Here is a 15,367-nt window from a genome sequence, read left to right on the forward strand (position 1 = left end):
ATTTACGAAAAAACAATTTAATTCTCAAAAAATAAAGGTGCAAAACATAATACATATATTTTTCTCGACCTTCTTGAAACACTTGTATACGATACAAATATTATATCCATCTATCGTTATAAAATATGTCATCACATATTTTAGTTTAGCTGTTATATTCTTATATTGTATTTCATATAGTGATGTAGTATTAATCACAACGGAACTTTTCGTTTGTCAGACTATTTATGTGTATAGCATTTTTTTTACACGTACTCAATTAAACCGTAAATCATACTGTTTTATTTAATGACATAAAAAAATAATATAAATTTACAGTCATTGTATGTAGTCATTGCTAATAAGCAAAATGTTAGCAATGAGCCAGCAGTTTGCTAGTAGACTCGGACAGGATATTGAGGCAGATTGCCATCAACTGTGTTGACAGTAAACGCATGTTCTACCAGCAGTCAGTCTGCTGACATAATTTGGCAACAAATTTCTAACAGAAATCAAACAGAATCTAACAGTATCTAACGATACTTCAAATGGAATTTATAATTAAGTCAAATGGAATATATTTAAATGGTATGAAATGGCAGATTCTGCAATCAATTTGCCATCCTATTCTCCTGACATTTTGCTGACAAAATTTATAGCAGATACTTTGCAAAATCTGTTTTCGACAGACTTGTTTCTCTGGGAATTATGGGAAAAGAAATAAAATAATAATTATCGTTTGCACGTATTACAAAAATTAAAATGCCTCGGAGTCACTCAAACTAAAAATGAAATAAAATTACACGATAAAACAACTTACAAATTGCTAATTAGATGATAATTTTTCGATAACTACTCTTTTAATAAAACTGAATAAAAAATAATTTATATTAATCTATTCTCATCGCCAGAACTCTTTGGAAAACACGCAGATATAAAAGTTAAATTGAGAACAATAAAAATAGTATAAAACCATAATAAAATTTGCAGTATTAAAGTACAGATTGCAGTACAAATTTAGAATGGCCGTAAAAAGTATATTTCTTGTATTTCGTTAGATTGATATAAAAATTTCTCTCCGTAGTACGCAATTTATCAATTAATAAAGTTCACAAATTTTCTTTATAATATATATAACATTGCATTTCCTTCTCCTTCGCACTAGTACTTCCATCTAAATTCTATGTCCTCGATTTTGATATTCAATCCTTCGAACGTCGTATCGATGCCAGGATCATCGAAACTTTCATCCAGGTCAATCTTCTATAATTAAAATTTCACATGAATGAATTTCAGGAATATTGATTTTTTTCGATGATAATTATCTAGATATCTAGAGAGAAATCTAGCATAAAAAATATATCAAGTTCTTATACAAACCTGTAATGCAGCGATTTGCGAAGGATCGCCCACCAACAAAATTTGTGGTTCTTTCTCGTTCGTGTCGTCGATCATTTTAGAAACCTGGACCTGTTTGTCTTTCGCCGGCAGCTTATGCTAAATTCAATTAAATTCAAATAAGTTAGTTGCATAATTGAATCGGACTGCACAAAATATATAATAAGTCAGTTTTTACACCTACATCATACTTACAGTTTCTTTCACGGCCTTCTTTTTATTTTTATTCGGACTAGAGGGTTCAAAAGAATCTTGCAAAAATGCATCGGCACCGTCGTCACTGTCGACCAACGCATGAGCTGTTCTCTTGTGCATCACCAGCGTGCTACTTTGACGATATTTTCTGGAGCATAGTGTGCACTCGAATGGTCGTTGAGGTGTATGTACCTACAAAGGTAAAAATATCTAATCTTTGACCAGTACTGTATTATACTCTTAATAATAGATTGATTAATTGATATTAAATGCTTACAAGATGATGCTTATATAGACTAGAATATTCGGTAAACCTTCTACCACAGTTTTCTATAGAACAAACGTAGGGCTTTTCGCCTGAGTGTATCCGTATGTGATTTTTGTAGTTTGTCGCGCTAGCGAACGCTTTACCACACATCGGTTGCGTACATTTATATGGTCGCTCGCCAGTGTGGGTCCTTACATGAACCTAATAAGCATGAAGCCTTCGTTACATTTCGACAATAAAACATCTGGACAATAAAACAATCATCAAACCTCTTGCGTACCTTCCTAATGTTACTCGTAGTAAATGATCGGCCACAACCGTTAAACGGGCATACGAAAGGACGTTCTCCCGTGTGAGTTCTCACGTGTTTTAGCAGATCGCCCGACGTCTTGAAACTCTTGTTACACGTTCCATTCGTGCATTTGTATGGTTTTTCGCCCGTGTGTGTCCGTGAATGCGCTTTCAGACTGTAACCGGTCGAAAAGCTCTTTTTACATTTTGGATGAGAACATCTATATGGTCTCTGGCCAGTATGTGAACGCTCGTGAACCTATAAAAAAAGATTAAGAATACCGCTTTGAATAACTCGATTTAAAAAATTTTGTGTGAAGTTTTTCAATTATTTAAAATGATTCGTGCTAATCTTGCAAAACTGATTACCTTGAGATGATGGGGCGTGCTGTAAACCTTTGAACATCCTTCTCTGGGACAAGGATATTTAACTTTTGCGTCGGATAGTTTGTTGATTAAAATCTTGGGATCTTTTTTCTTTAACTTCCCATCTTCAATCTCCCATAAACTTTCGTCTACGTCCACATGGCCGGCCACCATGTACGCGGTGCCATTGATAAATTCAACCTGCGAATATGTGTCCTCTACATTTTCAGTGGCAGCGTCTTCGGTTTGTACAAATGTAGCTGGATCTAATTCCAGTTGGAGAGCCTTGCCATCGCCAAATTCTGATAAGTCTCGCAGTAAAATAGTGTCTCCGTTCTCGAGCGTCGTTTGCAATGTTTGCGTCTTGAAATCTGGATCTGCAAATGAGTTTCATCAGAATAAACAAAGTGTTCAAACAGATGTATGCTTTCTTTCAAATATAAATTGTATTAAAAAGAATAGTTCTTTTCTATCATGTAGTCTAGAATAATATTCAAGAGATTTATCGACTTCAAATGGCTACTGACCGATATCACTGAGATTATTCGTAACAAAAGCTTGAGTTCCGTCGGGCAACGTAATCGTAGTCACCATGGTGCCAAGCAACTGGTCGTCCAATATAAGCTCCTGTACTTGGTTCGCATCCTTTCCAGTGCTATCATTGATCATAACTGACAGACACTCCAGAATATCCACAGGATTATTCTGAAATTAATCATCATACATATTAGAATGTATCGAAAGTCGATATTGAAATAGGTTGGAAGCAGAAAGGTAAATAAAACAAATAATTAGGTAAGCATAATGAGAAGAATTACATCCAACTTGTAAACTATTTTAATTACTCATCGTTAAACGTTAAACCACTAGCTTATTGATAGAAGCTAATATGAAGCAATCCTGTGCGATGATCAAAATAAAATTCTCAAGCATGACACGGTATTATTTATTTCCATATAAATACCTCAGGTTCGTCCAAAATCATCTCCTCCTCTTCCTCCTCCTCCTCCTGATTCGCAGTGCAATTCGGAGAATCCGCACTTTGAGCCGACATAATCCCCTACGACTGTGACCCAGCTGCGAACAGAAAACATTTCTCATTGATATCTGCCGGACGAGGTATTCCACAATGTTATTGTTTCTTTCGAGAGCGCGCACGTCGAGCGGCATGGGTACCTTTACCGCGCAAATCGCAATCGAACGGCCCCTTCGTTCCTCATGATAAGGGGTGATAGTCAACCGGCTCGGTGACGGTTAACAGTGAACGTTATCGCCGATGCCGCGATCGACGTGCGGTGTATCGCTTCCTGGACGCGTCACGAACGGGCACGTCGAGTCGCGTGTCATCCTCGTGCACAGCCGTCCCGCGACAGGAGACAGACCGATACACGGTGCGAGGCAACACGACGAATAGCCGTGAATAGCCCGTCGTACCCATGTTGCGAGGGACGACGCGACGCAACGTCAACACGACGTGCCATGACATAACATGACGCGACGTGACCCGCTCGCCCGCCCGCACGCGGTGAAGTGAATTGAATTTTCGCCGATTCGGCCTTCGGCCGGTCAAGCCGGTTCCCCGTACACCAGCACGCCACAAAGAATCTTGGGAAATATTACCCATAAACTCGACCGCCCGCGAAATCCTCTTGCGACCAGCGCGCGACGGACCGGAACTCCGGCTACGCGGTTATCTCCGTCATGGCGGCGTAAGCGCGCCCCGATTCGAACGTCCGAACGCACGTGAGCGAACCAGCGAAGCCGCGATCCGGTTTCCGAAAGGTCTTCTGAGAGACGGCTGACAGCGAAATGAGAAGCCAAAAGCAAGATACTCACGATCGTCTTAAATATGATTTGAATGTAATCACAATACTAATTAAGATCAAACTTAAGTATATCGAATTAAAAATATCGCCCTGTAAATCAACCGTTCGCGAGTCATCAAAGGACTTGACGGAAACGGGGACCGCCGTCATCCAATTTACAGTAATCACATGTACAATCATTTAGCATCTACAGATTATTAATTACAATTAGACTCGAATCACATCCGCGCAAAGTCGGATATGTAATGTACAGCGATAGTATCATGAAAATCGCGACATGCTCTAATTAGTCTAAGAAAATACACAACATTTGCATTTTTCGGCGATCCTTAACTCGCTTCCTGTTTCGCGCGGTATAAAATTACATAATTACATAATTTACATATCAAGACGCTAGTTACAATTGTAAGGGCGACTTCGACTAAACTTCAATTAACTCAGTCGGCAGAATATAGCATATAAAAAGAAATTTCTAATTATATAATTTCTTATTCTTAATCTAATCTTTCTTATCAAAATCCATCTTTTATCACAAAATTAGTCATTCTATCTTAACAAAACAATACAAAGTTGCTTGATAATTTATAATCGTTAATTAAGTTAATCGAGATTCGATTAAGTCACCTAAATGTTTGGCGCAAAATGGGAATAAGCCAGTGCCTCGCAGCGCAAAAGGCGCGGGAAGAGAAATGAACGTAATCCATCTGACTTATGTTAATTATAAATTATATTATATTCATTACAATTTTGTAACTATGTAACTGTAAGCATATCCGCTTAGAAAGTCATGAAGCCTTCGAGAACGCCCTTCCCTAAAAGATCACTCGCCGCTTATACAGGCTCGTTCGACAGGCCCGCTTCTTTCTCCTCGGCAACCGATTCGATGATGCGACCGCGCGGCTCGGATCGTGACCGCGGGGACGAAAAATGCGTGTTGCGCGTTCGCGGACGAACGTCCGTTTCGCAAGCGAGAGTTCGCTAATTCGATCGCGAGCCGCGCGATCCCGTAGAGAGATGAAAGTGCCTCGCCGTGATCCCCTGCGAGAGTTTAGTCCTTATTACCTCGGGAGCCTCGAGTCACACGCAGGTGGGGTACACCATGCACGTGGCGAGTGGCGAGAAGGGGGATGCTGAAATTCATGCACGCGCGGCCGCGGCGGTGGCCGCCGACGTTCTCCGCACGACCTGGATCAGTTCCTTGCACCGCATCCACGACGCGTCCCGCGGAATCCGACTGGGTCCTTAGAGTCCCCCGCGAGTCCGATAAATAAGACAGATCCTCGCCGCGGCGACTCTGCTATCCGATCCGGGCGTGCGGGTGTGCGCCGTGCTCTCATCGTCCCATTGGGATCCTGCTCGATCTCGGTGGCCCGACGATCGATCGCGCGACGATGACAACGGTGGGTGGAAGTGACGAGACGAATCTGCATTTCCTCCGCGGGAGAGACCGCTCACCGGTGGTTGACAGCACACAGCCACTGTGTCGTTCGATCTGAAAATTTTAAATAATTTTAAAGCCTGCTCGGCGCGCGCTGGGACGCTGAAAAAGGGTTGCGACGAACGATACTTCACGATTCGATTAAATTTCAGAAGATTTTAAAAATTATAGAATTTTTTTTCGGAACGTTTGGAAGATAGATATTCAAATGTGGAATTTGTATTTCGATATGGTTAATTCAATATTGGAACTTGAAATCTTAATAAAGCGTTATTAGGCGCGAAAGGTGCTCGGCACAATTTTATGAAGGCTCGATGATTTCAGAAAAATGGCACTAATAAAAAGTTTTGAATAATTTAACTCTGAGTAAATTTTATGGTGTTGTTCGATTAGTTATCTGAATTAATGATATTCTTGGCTTTCAAGGAGTTTGATGTGATTTTTAATATTTATAAAAAATGAAAATATAATTTGTTGCAATCTAGAAAAGTCGTAAGTGGTCTTAATGCAAAAATATGTTTACTTTGTAATTTATAAAGAAAAAATGGTTTAAGCAACTTTTCCATTTCAATTTTTACTACTTAAAGTAAGAAAGGAACATATAAATCAGCTTTACAACGAAGTTTCTTTGACAAAAGAAACTTGTTTGTGAAGCTACTTACGTCCCATCACCTTTTGGGCCGCTCTTGCAATTCGTATCGAGTAATTACTCCCACGCGATAAATTAGTTTATCTACGGATTTAATGTATCATTAGAAAGGTAGAGGACGGTAACTAGGCGCATTATTCACGCACTTATAAATTCTTGTGCATGCGTATGCGTGTGTATCGATGTAATTGCTTCATTGCGGTTCGCTGTTACTTAATCAAATCGTGATGTATCACGAGAACGGGATCGCTCTCAATTTACAGCAATACATATATTTTTTCTTCATCCTCATACGCTATGTGTCAACACTCTTACTAATCAGACTATATTGTGCAAAAGTAAATTAGATCGCAAACGAATTGTCTCTACTCGTGTTTAAAACATTTTGTTCTCAACCCAACATTTATAAATCATAAACTTTCAAATAATATATATAGCAAACATTTAGAAGCGATACACATATATCAAGAAAATTATAATAGAAAATTATGTTATGCAAAAGTAAATTCAGTCGCAAGCTAATTGTCTCGATTCGAATTTAAGACGTCTTTGTTCCCGATCTAACATTTAGAAACAGCGATATAAAAAAAGTTATAATAAAAAATTATGTTATGTAAAAGTAAATTAAATCGCAAACTAATTGTCTCGGTTTTAGTTCAAAACGTTTTGTTCTCGATTCAAAACGTTTATAGATTAATAAATTACTTTCTAATAATATGTGAAATATTAATAAACAGCGATTATATATCAACAAAGTTGCAACAGAAAATTAAAAGATTATATTATGTATATAAACCGCTTAATTTTTTACTTGGCGAGTTAGTTTACTTTTGCATAACGTTGCCTCTTAAATTTGTCGTTATTACAATCGAGTTTTCTCTCTCGTGAGAGAGACCTCACGCCCTTTCGAAACTCGTTCCTTTCGCGAATTCCATTGTCCGGCTCGCCGATCGATTATCTATCAGCGTAGAAATACTACTTATGCGCACGAGGTTTCCGCACTGTTGAATCTCAAATGTCGAATTCAATAGCGGCCGAATGTACTCCCAGGTGAAGGTGAGCGGGAAGGAAGGCGAAAGGGTGGGTTTGACACGCACTGCCTAGCACGTGTGTGTCTTCATACGAGCCTCTTCGAGGACTAAGCTCGGCGTGCAACATACGCGTTTTGTCGAGGCGTAGGCACGCGGTTACTCGCGATCAGTGTAGGAGTATTATACCGATGGTATGCGGAGATATAATGTAACTACTGTCGCGATCGCGCTAAAAATATTGCCTTTCAAAGCGCAATGTTGCTGGCTCGAATCCTGGTGGGAAAAGTCTGTTTTGTATACTCGCAGAGCAGCGTTCCGCAAGCAGGTCGTCGAAATGATGTAATGTGTTTCGACGTTACGTCAAGTTTATGTTATAATAAATTACTCCCGATGCCATTGGAGAATCTAGAAGCAAGAATAATGTGTTAGAAATTGATAAGTACGAGATCATAAAGGAGTAACAGAATGCGCTCTCTCAGCCTTCTTGTTATATGCAAGAGTGTCGATGTTTTACGGCGAGGGATAAAAAATGCATTGAGAAATAATAATTACAAATTAAAAATAATGATTTAACTCTTTATGAATAAGAGCATATTTTTTATCTTTAAAAATGTAATGAACAATGTAACAAATATATATGGAATCTTGATGGATCAATGTTATTTCGTTTTTTATTAAGCTATTGCGCACGAAGCGTTTCATTAGCATGTAAAATGGTTGATGGTAAAAAACGTTGACCATAAAACAAATATAAAAATATTCTATAAAACATACATAAACCTTCTAAATTGATTGTTTCATGTAACGATCGATCTAATTAGACATAATTCTTGTTAAGATACAAACGATTGATATAGTTCTTTGATATTCATATTTTTACATATTAATAAAATATCTCTTGCAAGTTTTATTTCGAAGATTAATTTCGTAGATTAGTTTCGGAGGCGCAATTATATAACTTCTTCCTATATTATGCAATTATGAATTCTATATATGCGTTTACATACAAGGATTTTTAGGAACGTACTCACCTTGACATATTTCTGTAACATATATTTTGCACGGTCCGTTTTCTGCATTGTGATTCATCAGAAAAGAGATTTATCTGTCGTAAACGTGTATATTGTGACGTAGAAGCCCTCGCCCCGGGCTGTTTCACGAAGAATAACAACACAACGTCTAAAGTTTTCGTCAGATTTGGAGTCCATTCTTTTCTAGTGATGCAAGAAATGAGATAATATATAAATATAAAATGTAAATAATCACGTTGCTAATTTCAAAATTCGAAAATCGGTTTAACATACCTAATACTAAAATCTACAAAATCAATTATTTTGTATTAATGATTATTATTGTTGCATATTCCATAATAAGTATTTGATTTAATTTGTGAACAATAACTCGTGAATTCTTTATATTTCAAATTTAAGGAAAAGCCGTGTAAGAAGCGGTAGCTATAGTTTTGTTGTCGCCGTTGGCTACTTTACTTTATTTCTTTGCGAACAAATCTGTACGAAAGTATCGTATATGCACATACATCCGCAGGTAATATCTTGAGTGCGCAATATAATATAACTCTCACTAAGAAAAATTTCTGTTACAGCAACCATAAATTGTTGAACAGCATAATTTTTTGAGTCAAAGATTTAATGGACACAATAAAGTACTCCATAATACGCTAGGCAGAGACAGATCGAGACATTTCAAAGCGCAGCAAAAACTACTTTCTAAGTCCATTTTTACACGAATCTTGCTTTAACAAAAGTTTGAAATTCTTGCTGAGGAGAAATCGACTCCAAAGTAGACGTGAAATATGCTCTAGAATTTCTAAATCGCTTTTCTCACGTTTTTTGTAACTAGCAGACAATTCGGCAATAGTTCTGATGACAAGATACATCGTTAATTACAAGATAAATCGCTATTTCAGATAACAGTGGTGTTGCTGCTTCTCACGGTGACTGTGGCCAGTTCCCTGCCACTCGCCAATGTACACGTGAAATTCGTGTCGCCTCCCAATGTGTACGAACACAGCATTACAACAGATGGTTAGCTACCGATTGTGCAATAATACTTTATGTCGCTAAGTTGAAGTGCTTTAAACTCGTTCGCATTCGTTTTCAGGAGATCGAACGGTGGCTCAGAAATCGTTCATCTCGATCGGCCGACGAAGCGCGCCGAAGCGTTCTAAGGATTCTGGTGATTGTTTTATTTCTATACTTGTATAATTATTAATTTAAGAGCTAATCAATATTAATAATATATCTTTTAAACGATACCCAATGAGTAAATCGTTCATATCTGTGGTTCATTTTTACAGAGTATAATTATAGGACGAGTTTACGTCAAAATCACTTACAAGTGATAACGAGTTCAAACGCTGAATCACTGTGGCCGGTTGGCGTTTTCCTGCCACCGATTGACGTCAATGATCTTGGGTATAGCTGGCAGGAGGTGCATCGCAACCTCCCCGAGGAATTCTACAAGCAGCGTAAGCATGTCTTTTCGCCGATAATTGCTGGCTGATAACACAAAGTGGCTTGATCTGTCCGCTTTTTAATTCATGCTTTCTATTGAACTTTTACGTTTTCGACAAATTGACATTCTAATTTGTCATCTTCTTTATATATGTGTACATATCGCTTCATATAATTCTGGTTCGTTCTGATTTCAGAACGAGATCCATATTTATTGACCAACCGTGAAGCAATGATGGCAGTTAAATACCTCTATGGATTGGGTGAGCTTTTCTTCGACGATTATCCTCACGCAAGAGCGTTACTACGAAATCAGGAAGAGAGAAAGCTGAATGGTCTGCATGGACATGTTCTGGGTAGTCTGAATCCTAGGTCTCCGTTTCGCAGGAAAGATAGAAGGAACTAATCTAAGAGTGATGAAAGTGATGAACTTCAAACACAAGCTTAATTTTGATATTCTTTTTACAATTTCCTGAATTTTGTGAATATAAATGCAACAAAATATAACAAGTTAGAAACTAACGTGTATTTTCACGGAGAAAACAGGAATGATGTATTTTAAAATCATTCTGCTTTGAATTACTAATTTTAAATTACTAATTAATAAGATATAATGTCCAATCACTGCTGAGTGGCAGATTTTCGTATATTTTTGTCAAATTCATTTCAAATTAACAAAATTAATTAATAAATTAAAATGAAAAAAATATATATCTAAAAATATGTGTAATACTAAAACACACCTTACTTGTTATTGTTTTATGTATTATAAAGAATACATTATTTTATACATCCGCAACACATGCATCCGTCAGAGTGCTGATTCTTACGGAAAATCTCGCGTTTTATACAAAAGACTCACAGGAAGTTTAATCACTTATTTAGTTCATCCGTACGACGGAGTATCACGTTTGTCCTTAAATAAGCCACCGTGTTAAGCATACAGCTATCATTATTAAAAGACCACTGGCGACGGTCGTTCTCATTGTTCCATTACAAAGATCTCCGTAACAGAGACACATATACACTTTTTTGTAATTCCACACGGTGTAAGCACATCTCTCCTCGTTGTCGTCAGGACCTCGCTGGAAGCATAATCTCTGCGTGGCGGTACCATATTCTGCAAAATATAAATTTAACATTTTTAGAAAATCTTTTTATAAAAGAACAATTAAGCTGTATCAATTAAAAAATTTTTATTATTTAATAAATAATTTGTACGACTAATAACGTAATATGATATAATATTAATATAAACTTTATATATGCAAAATATATATTTTTATTACAAAATAATATAAATTATTTTGCTAATTGTAAATTAAAAAAAAATAATTTACCGTTATTTAAGTTCTGACTCTCGATGATTTTTCCGCACCATCCGGAAACACACGGCACCGCGTCGATGCCTTTTTCGAGCTCGATTTGCGTAGAATTCATGGTGAAAGGATCCTTGCACGAGCCCAGGTCTCCCCTCGATCTGCAGCTTACGCATCTTCGAAGAATGCCTGTAATAGCACGACGAATGCAACTGTCACTTTTACCTGCTATCGCTCAAGCATCATTTCACTTGCGCCGCGATAGACATCGAACGATTAATGATACTCGGAATTTTCTTATAATCTGTGTAAACTATAAAGCATTGAATAAAGTAAAATTTGTAAAATACGATGCAATATATAATTTGTACTTTAGTAATAGTTAATCCATATTGAAATTAAATTTGTTTTTATAAGACATATAGGAATAAATATTCATAGGAAATACTAGTATTCCAGATCTATCATTAACAAAACAGATGTTCTTGTTAAAAATAAAGTATTGATTAAAACGTGTAAAATTTCGAATGTTTCCACGTTTGTAATTTTACATTATTCAAAAAAGAGAGAAATTCTATCAAATATATTTTCCTGAGCATATATTTGTTAATCGCTATGCATTATCTGTTATTTTGTTAAAAAGATATTTAAGAATATAAACGCAAATGTACGGATAAGAGTAATTGAGAAAGTTTTTTGGCTCGCGATAGAAACTCACCGACGCATTCTTGAAGCGCGATTATGCAGAAAGTCGCGACGACCGCTTGGACGCTTGTTCGAAGTTTCATCCTATTTCGCTTTTAATTTCAGTTCAGTCTTTTTGTGATTGAAACCTATTAGCCCGTTAATAATCACCGTAGACAACGAGCCGGGAGCTACGATGAAACACAGCCATGTTGTTACTAAACGTAACTGTCTGGAGACGGATACGTACGCCTTGTAGCTGTCTCTACCAGTTCCCCCTTTCACTCGAGTTTAAGGTCACAGCATGCCGAAGAAGATCGGATCGAGGGAACGCGAAGGAGATAGCCACGAGGTCTCACGAAGTGTTCTCGACCGATAACCAGTCGCACAAAATGCTTGTTCAATAAAGTCATCCACAATAACATTAAAAATACATAATTGCGCGTGACAAAACTATGCAATTAACAGCGTTGGCTATAAGAGACAAGAGCCAAAAGAGGCGACTTTAAATAATTCTCGATATCTTTCTGGAAAAAATTTTTAATTTTAATAAACACAAAAATCATTGTGAGAGAGAGATTGTGAGAAAAATACATTATATATAATATATATCTACAAGAAGATTAATAGTTTAAAATAAACGTTTAATTTAAGATAATATGATGTAAGTATTATTATTAACTTCTATAAAATGTCAAGATAATTTACAACTTGACATCGAAATTATTCAACTTCCTCTCCTGAAAGATCGTCTTGCGGCAAAGGCTGAAATTTGATTCTTTGCCGACAGGCCATTATTACACCCGCGCAATAGCAGAGTGAAGTCAAGAAAATTATAAATCCTAAGTAGCTCAAATGTCGAAAGAAAGCTGCAAAAAAGCGACACGTACGAAGAAATTTATACATTTAGAAAAATTTTACGCGCTTACAAAGATGTTAATAATTTTATAATTAGCTATTTAATAATAAAACTTTTATCTTTATTTTTGTTATTACATTTTATGTATTTGTTGATAATAATTTTAATTGTGCGAGTTTTAACTGACCTTGCGTCAAAAGCCGAGTCTTAGATACGACGATAATCTTCAAGCGCATCATATTAATGTTATCCACGTAACATGTATAGTTACCTTGTTCCTCTTTGGACACGTCTATCGAGAAAGAATGCGCACAGTATTAAAATTTGTTACACGTAGAAGTTATTAAGTTTTGTCATGCATTTGGATAAATAAAACAAATATATTTCAGATTGTGCTTTCGTAAAATCTAATTCTAAGAGATCAATATACGTAACGTTACGTTACCTGTTAAATAGAGCGTTGAGAAAGTGTCTACCATCACTCGAGCTTCTTTATCTTTTTTACGGAACGATTGACCCATTCCCTTCTTCAGAGTGAGCGTATCCTTTTTCCAAATTACTTGCGACGCTGTGCTCGATCTATATTGAAGATACGTTGTCCGTTTCCAATTTTTGTATTTAAATGTATAAGATGTGATACGTTAAGCGCAGAAGAATTAATTGGATTTTGTAAAAGATTGCGCTTGAGGAATCTTTGGGCAAATTACTCCGGACATGATACGGCAAGATGCGCGCCTTCGGCGAGAACATATCGTTTGGCGTAGCGAAACTTTTCGCCCTTCCTCCTTTTCTTTACGCGTGGACACTTCTTGCAAGGTTCTGTTAAAATAAATTCCGGCAAATATCGTACGACACGGCTGATGCTAGGAAATTCATTTTGAAGCAGGACAGATCTGAGAATGCACAGGGTTTTTAAAATTTGCGTACTATATTGCGTAAAGAATCGCTGTTAGAGTTTCGCAATTACAGACATTTACTTGCAAGGAAGAATTGGAGATCCTCGGAAGAAGTGTATAATGATCGAGTCATTTTTCTCTATCACCGTCTAAAATAATAATAGATATTAATAAAGCGATTAATAAAATAATAATAAAAGATTATATCATCGGTGTTTAAATTTTGAAGTTTATAATGGACGTTTTCAAGTTTATAATGGGAAAGAATAAAAACACAAATACAGCCACTCGCCGAATTTATGTTGCGCTTTAATCTACAATAACCCCTACTGGTTTTGATACCGCGATTATATATGCATTGCTTGCACGAGCTCCAGGGACCCCATTCGGACACTGCCTGAAGGGTTACTCCTTCCTCACGGATATCTGCTAAATCTCTCATTTTCGAGACCTGACGAGAAATTCCTTTCTTTGAAATCGCGTTAATTTAGAAAATTACTCTTCAATATTACGTCTCGATATGACGCGTATGTGTCGTGTAGTTATTTCAAATAAAATGTCTCTGTCCCATTCTTTATTTAAATTTACTGAATTAACAGAACAATATATATATCGTAATCTTATTTATAATCAACTAACAGTTCATTAACTCACTGCAAATCTCGTAGTGACGGGCCATAAATATGTTTCGCGATACTTTTCCCACTCGGTTATGTTTCCCTTTTCTATAAACTCGCCGCCAATATCTTTGAGAATAGCTGTCGCGCATAAAAATGAATGTTAATTTCGATACTCAAGAACTGGCAACAAATATGTATTGTACAACAAAAATTTGTAAGAATCAAATAATTAAAATTAACATTGTAAAAACACGAGTTGAATTGCGATTAATATCCTATAATCGGTCAAGAATTTTTAGTAATGATCCATCGTTAAAAAAAAAGCTAATTGTGTCAAAATATGCATTCAATACAAAACAAAATAAAATAGTAATATTATAACAAAATGAAATATTACGTCTATTGTTATAATTTATTTTACGTTCGATCCTATAATTATATTTATTTTCTTTCTCTTGCCCCTCTTCGCCGTGACAACGATAAACGCCGGCGTCGGTGACTGTGAGGTTTTTCACGATGAGAGAAAGATCCGGTGTTATGTAGACTCGACTGTATGAAACATTATTATCCATTCCCAACTCGACTTCCTTTTCCGATTCTTCTCGATACCGATCTTGATAGTACCAAATTTTCGGTTGGGGCTCCTCGTGCTCGTTGCTTCTGCGAAAATTCGGATTCCCAACAGTTTACCGAGAAATATATCGCTTCAGAAAATATATAGTTCTCGTGTCCCGAGAAATTATCATAATTAATTAAATTCATTAAAGAAAGCTTTTATTTAGCACGACTTTACTCAAACTCTGATTAACTTAATGGCCGATCAACCAGCAGAACTGCTTAAAGCATTTTTGTAATTATTTAATTTCTTGTCCCTAATTTAATATTTTTTTCTACATACTGAAAAACAAAATAAATACATTTATATTAATAAAATAGAGTACAAGTATTACTTTGTAAATTAATCAGCAGAATTGCTTAAAGCAAACATTTTTATAACAATTATAACTATACAATTAATTAATCTTATCTTTTTTCCTTTATATAACTTACTTATTAACATATTAATAATTCTAT

General features: G+C 36.4%; 3 protein-coding genes across 5 annotated transcripts; 1 reads left to right on the forward strand and 2 right to left on the reverse strand.

Annotated features, from left to right (window-relative positions):
• Positions 1 to 1,082: 1,082 nt before the first annotated feature.
• On the reverse strand, positions 1,083 to 4,206 carry LOC112467040 (zinc finger protein 76-like). Of its 3 annotated transcripts, none has more exons than XM_025035490.1 (9): positions 4,118 to 4,206; positions 3,462 to 3,574; positions 3,025 to 3,202; positions 2,501 to 2,874; positions 2,121 to 2,390; positions 1,850 to 2,041; positions 1,573 to 1,764; positions 1,360 to 1,476; positions 1,083 to 1,242 (listed from the first exon to the last, which is right to left on the reverse strand). In XM_025035490.1, the coding sequence occupies exons 2-9, from the start codon at positions 3,549 to 3,551 to the stop codon at positions 1,141 to 1,143; spliced, it is 1,515 nt and encodes a 504-aa protein (XP_024891258.1). In that variant the 5' UTR covers positions 3,552 to 3,574; positions 4,118 to 4,206; the 3' UTR covers positions 1,083 to 1,140. The 3 variants fall into 3 exon arrangements, with proteins under 3 accessions (XP_024891258.1, XP_024891260.1, XP_024891257.1); XM_025035492.1 differs by lacking the exon at positions 4,118 to 4,206 and adding an exon at positions 3,680 to 4,103; XM_025035489.1 differs by lacking the exon at positions 4,118 to 4,206 and adding an exon at positions 3,674 to 4,103.
• An 899-nt stretch (positions 4,207 to 5,105) lies between these two features.
• Positions 5,106 to 10,530, forward strand: LOC112467036. The gene is made up of 5 exons (XM_025035480.1): positions 5,106 to 5,723; positions 9,369 to 9,486; positions 9,563 to 9,637; positions 9,759 to 9,929; positions 10,113 to 10,530. The coding sequence occupies exons 1-5, from the start codon at positions 5,715 to 5,717 to the stop codon at positions 10,319 to 10,321; spliced, it is 582 nt and encodes a 193-aa protein (XP_024891248.1). The 5' UTR covers positions 5,106 to 5,714; the 3' UTR covers positions 10,322 to 10,530.
• Positions 10,525 to 14,979, reverse strand: LOC112467042 (the record flags this gene model as incomplete). Its single annotated transcript, XM_025035493.1, has 8 exons — positions 10,525 to 11,035; positions 11,256 to 11,423; positions 12,965 to 13,069; positions 13,223 to 13,416; positions 13,482 to 13,670; positions 13,755 to 13,822; positions 13,915 to 14,142; positions 14,698 to 14,979. Coding segments are annotated over 8 exons (1,437 nt in total), but the record flags the coding sequence as incomplete, so codon positions are not given.
• Between the last annotated feature and the right edge of the window lie 388 nt (positions 14,980 to 15,367).

Source organism: Temnothorax curvispinosus, unplaced genomic scaffold (assembly GCF_003070985.1).
Source record: "Temnothorax curvispinosus isolate PA1 unplaced genomic scaffold, ASM307098v1 QBEX01016803.1, whole genome shotgun sequence".
NCBI lineage: Eukaryota > Metazoa > Arthropoda > Insecta > Hymenoptera > Formicidae > Temnothorax > Temnothorax curvispinosus.

Bases quoted from the DNA above. Each gene is read 5' to 3' on its own strand.
- LOC112467040 (XM_025035490.1), bottom strand. From the start codon at position 3,551: ATGTCGGCTCAAAGTGCGGATTCTCCGAATTGCACTGCGAATCAGGAG. The intron at 3,203-3,461 runs GTATTTATATGG...GATTAATTTCAG, and splicing joins TGATTTTGGACGAACCTGAG to AATAATCCTGTGGATATTCT. The intron at 2,391-2,500 runs GTAATCAGTTTT...CTTTTTTTATAG, and splicing joins GCACGCCCCATCATCTCAAG to GTTCACGAGCGTTCACATAC.
- LOC112467036 (XM_025035480.1), top strand. The intron at 9,487-9,562 runs GTTAGCTACCGA...ATTCGTTTTCAG, and splicing joins ACACAGCATTACAACAGATG to GAGATCGAACGGTGGCTCAG. The intron at 9,930-10,112 runs GTAAGCATGTCT...TTCTGATTTCAG, and splicing joins CGAGGAATTCTACAAGCAGC to AACGAGATCCATATTTATTG.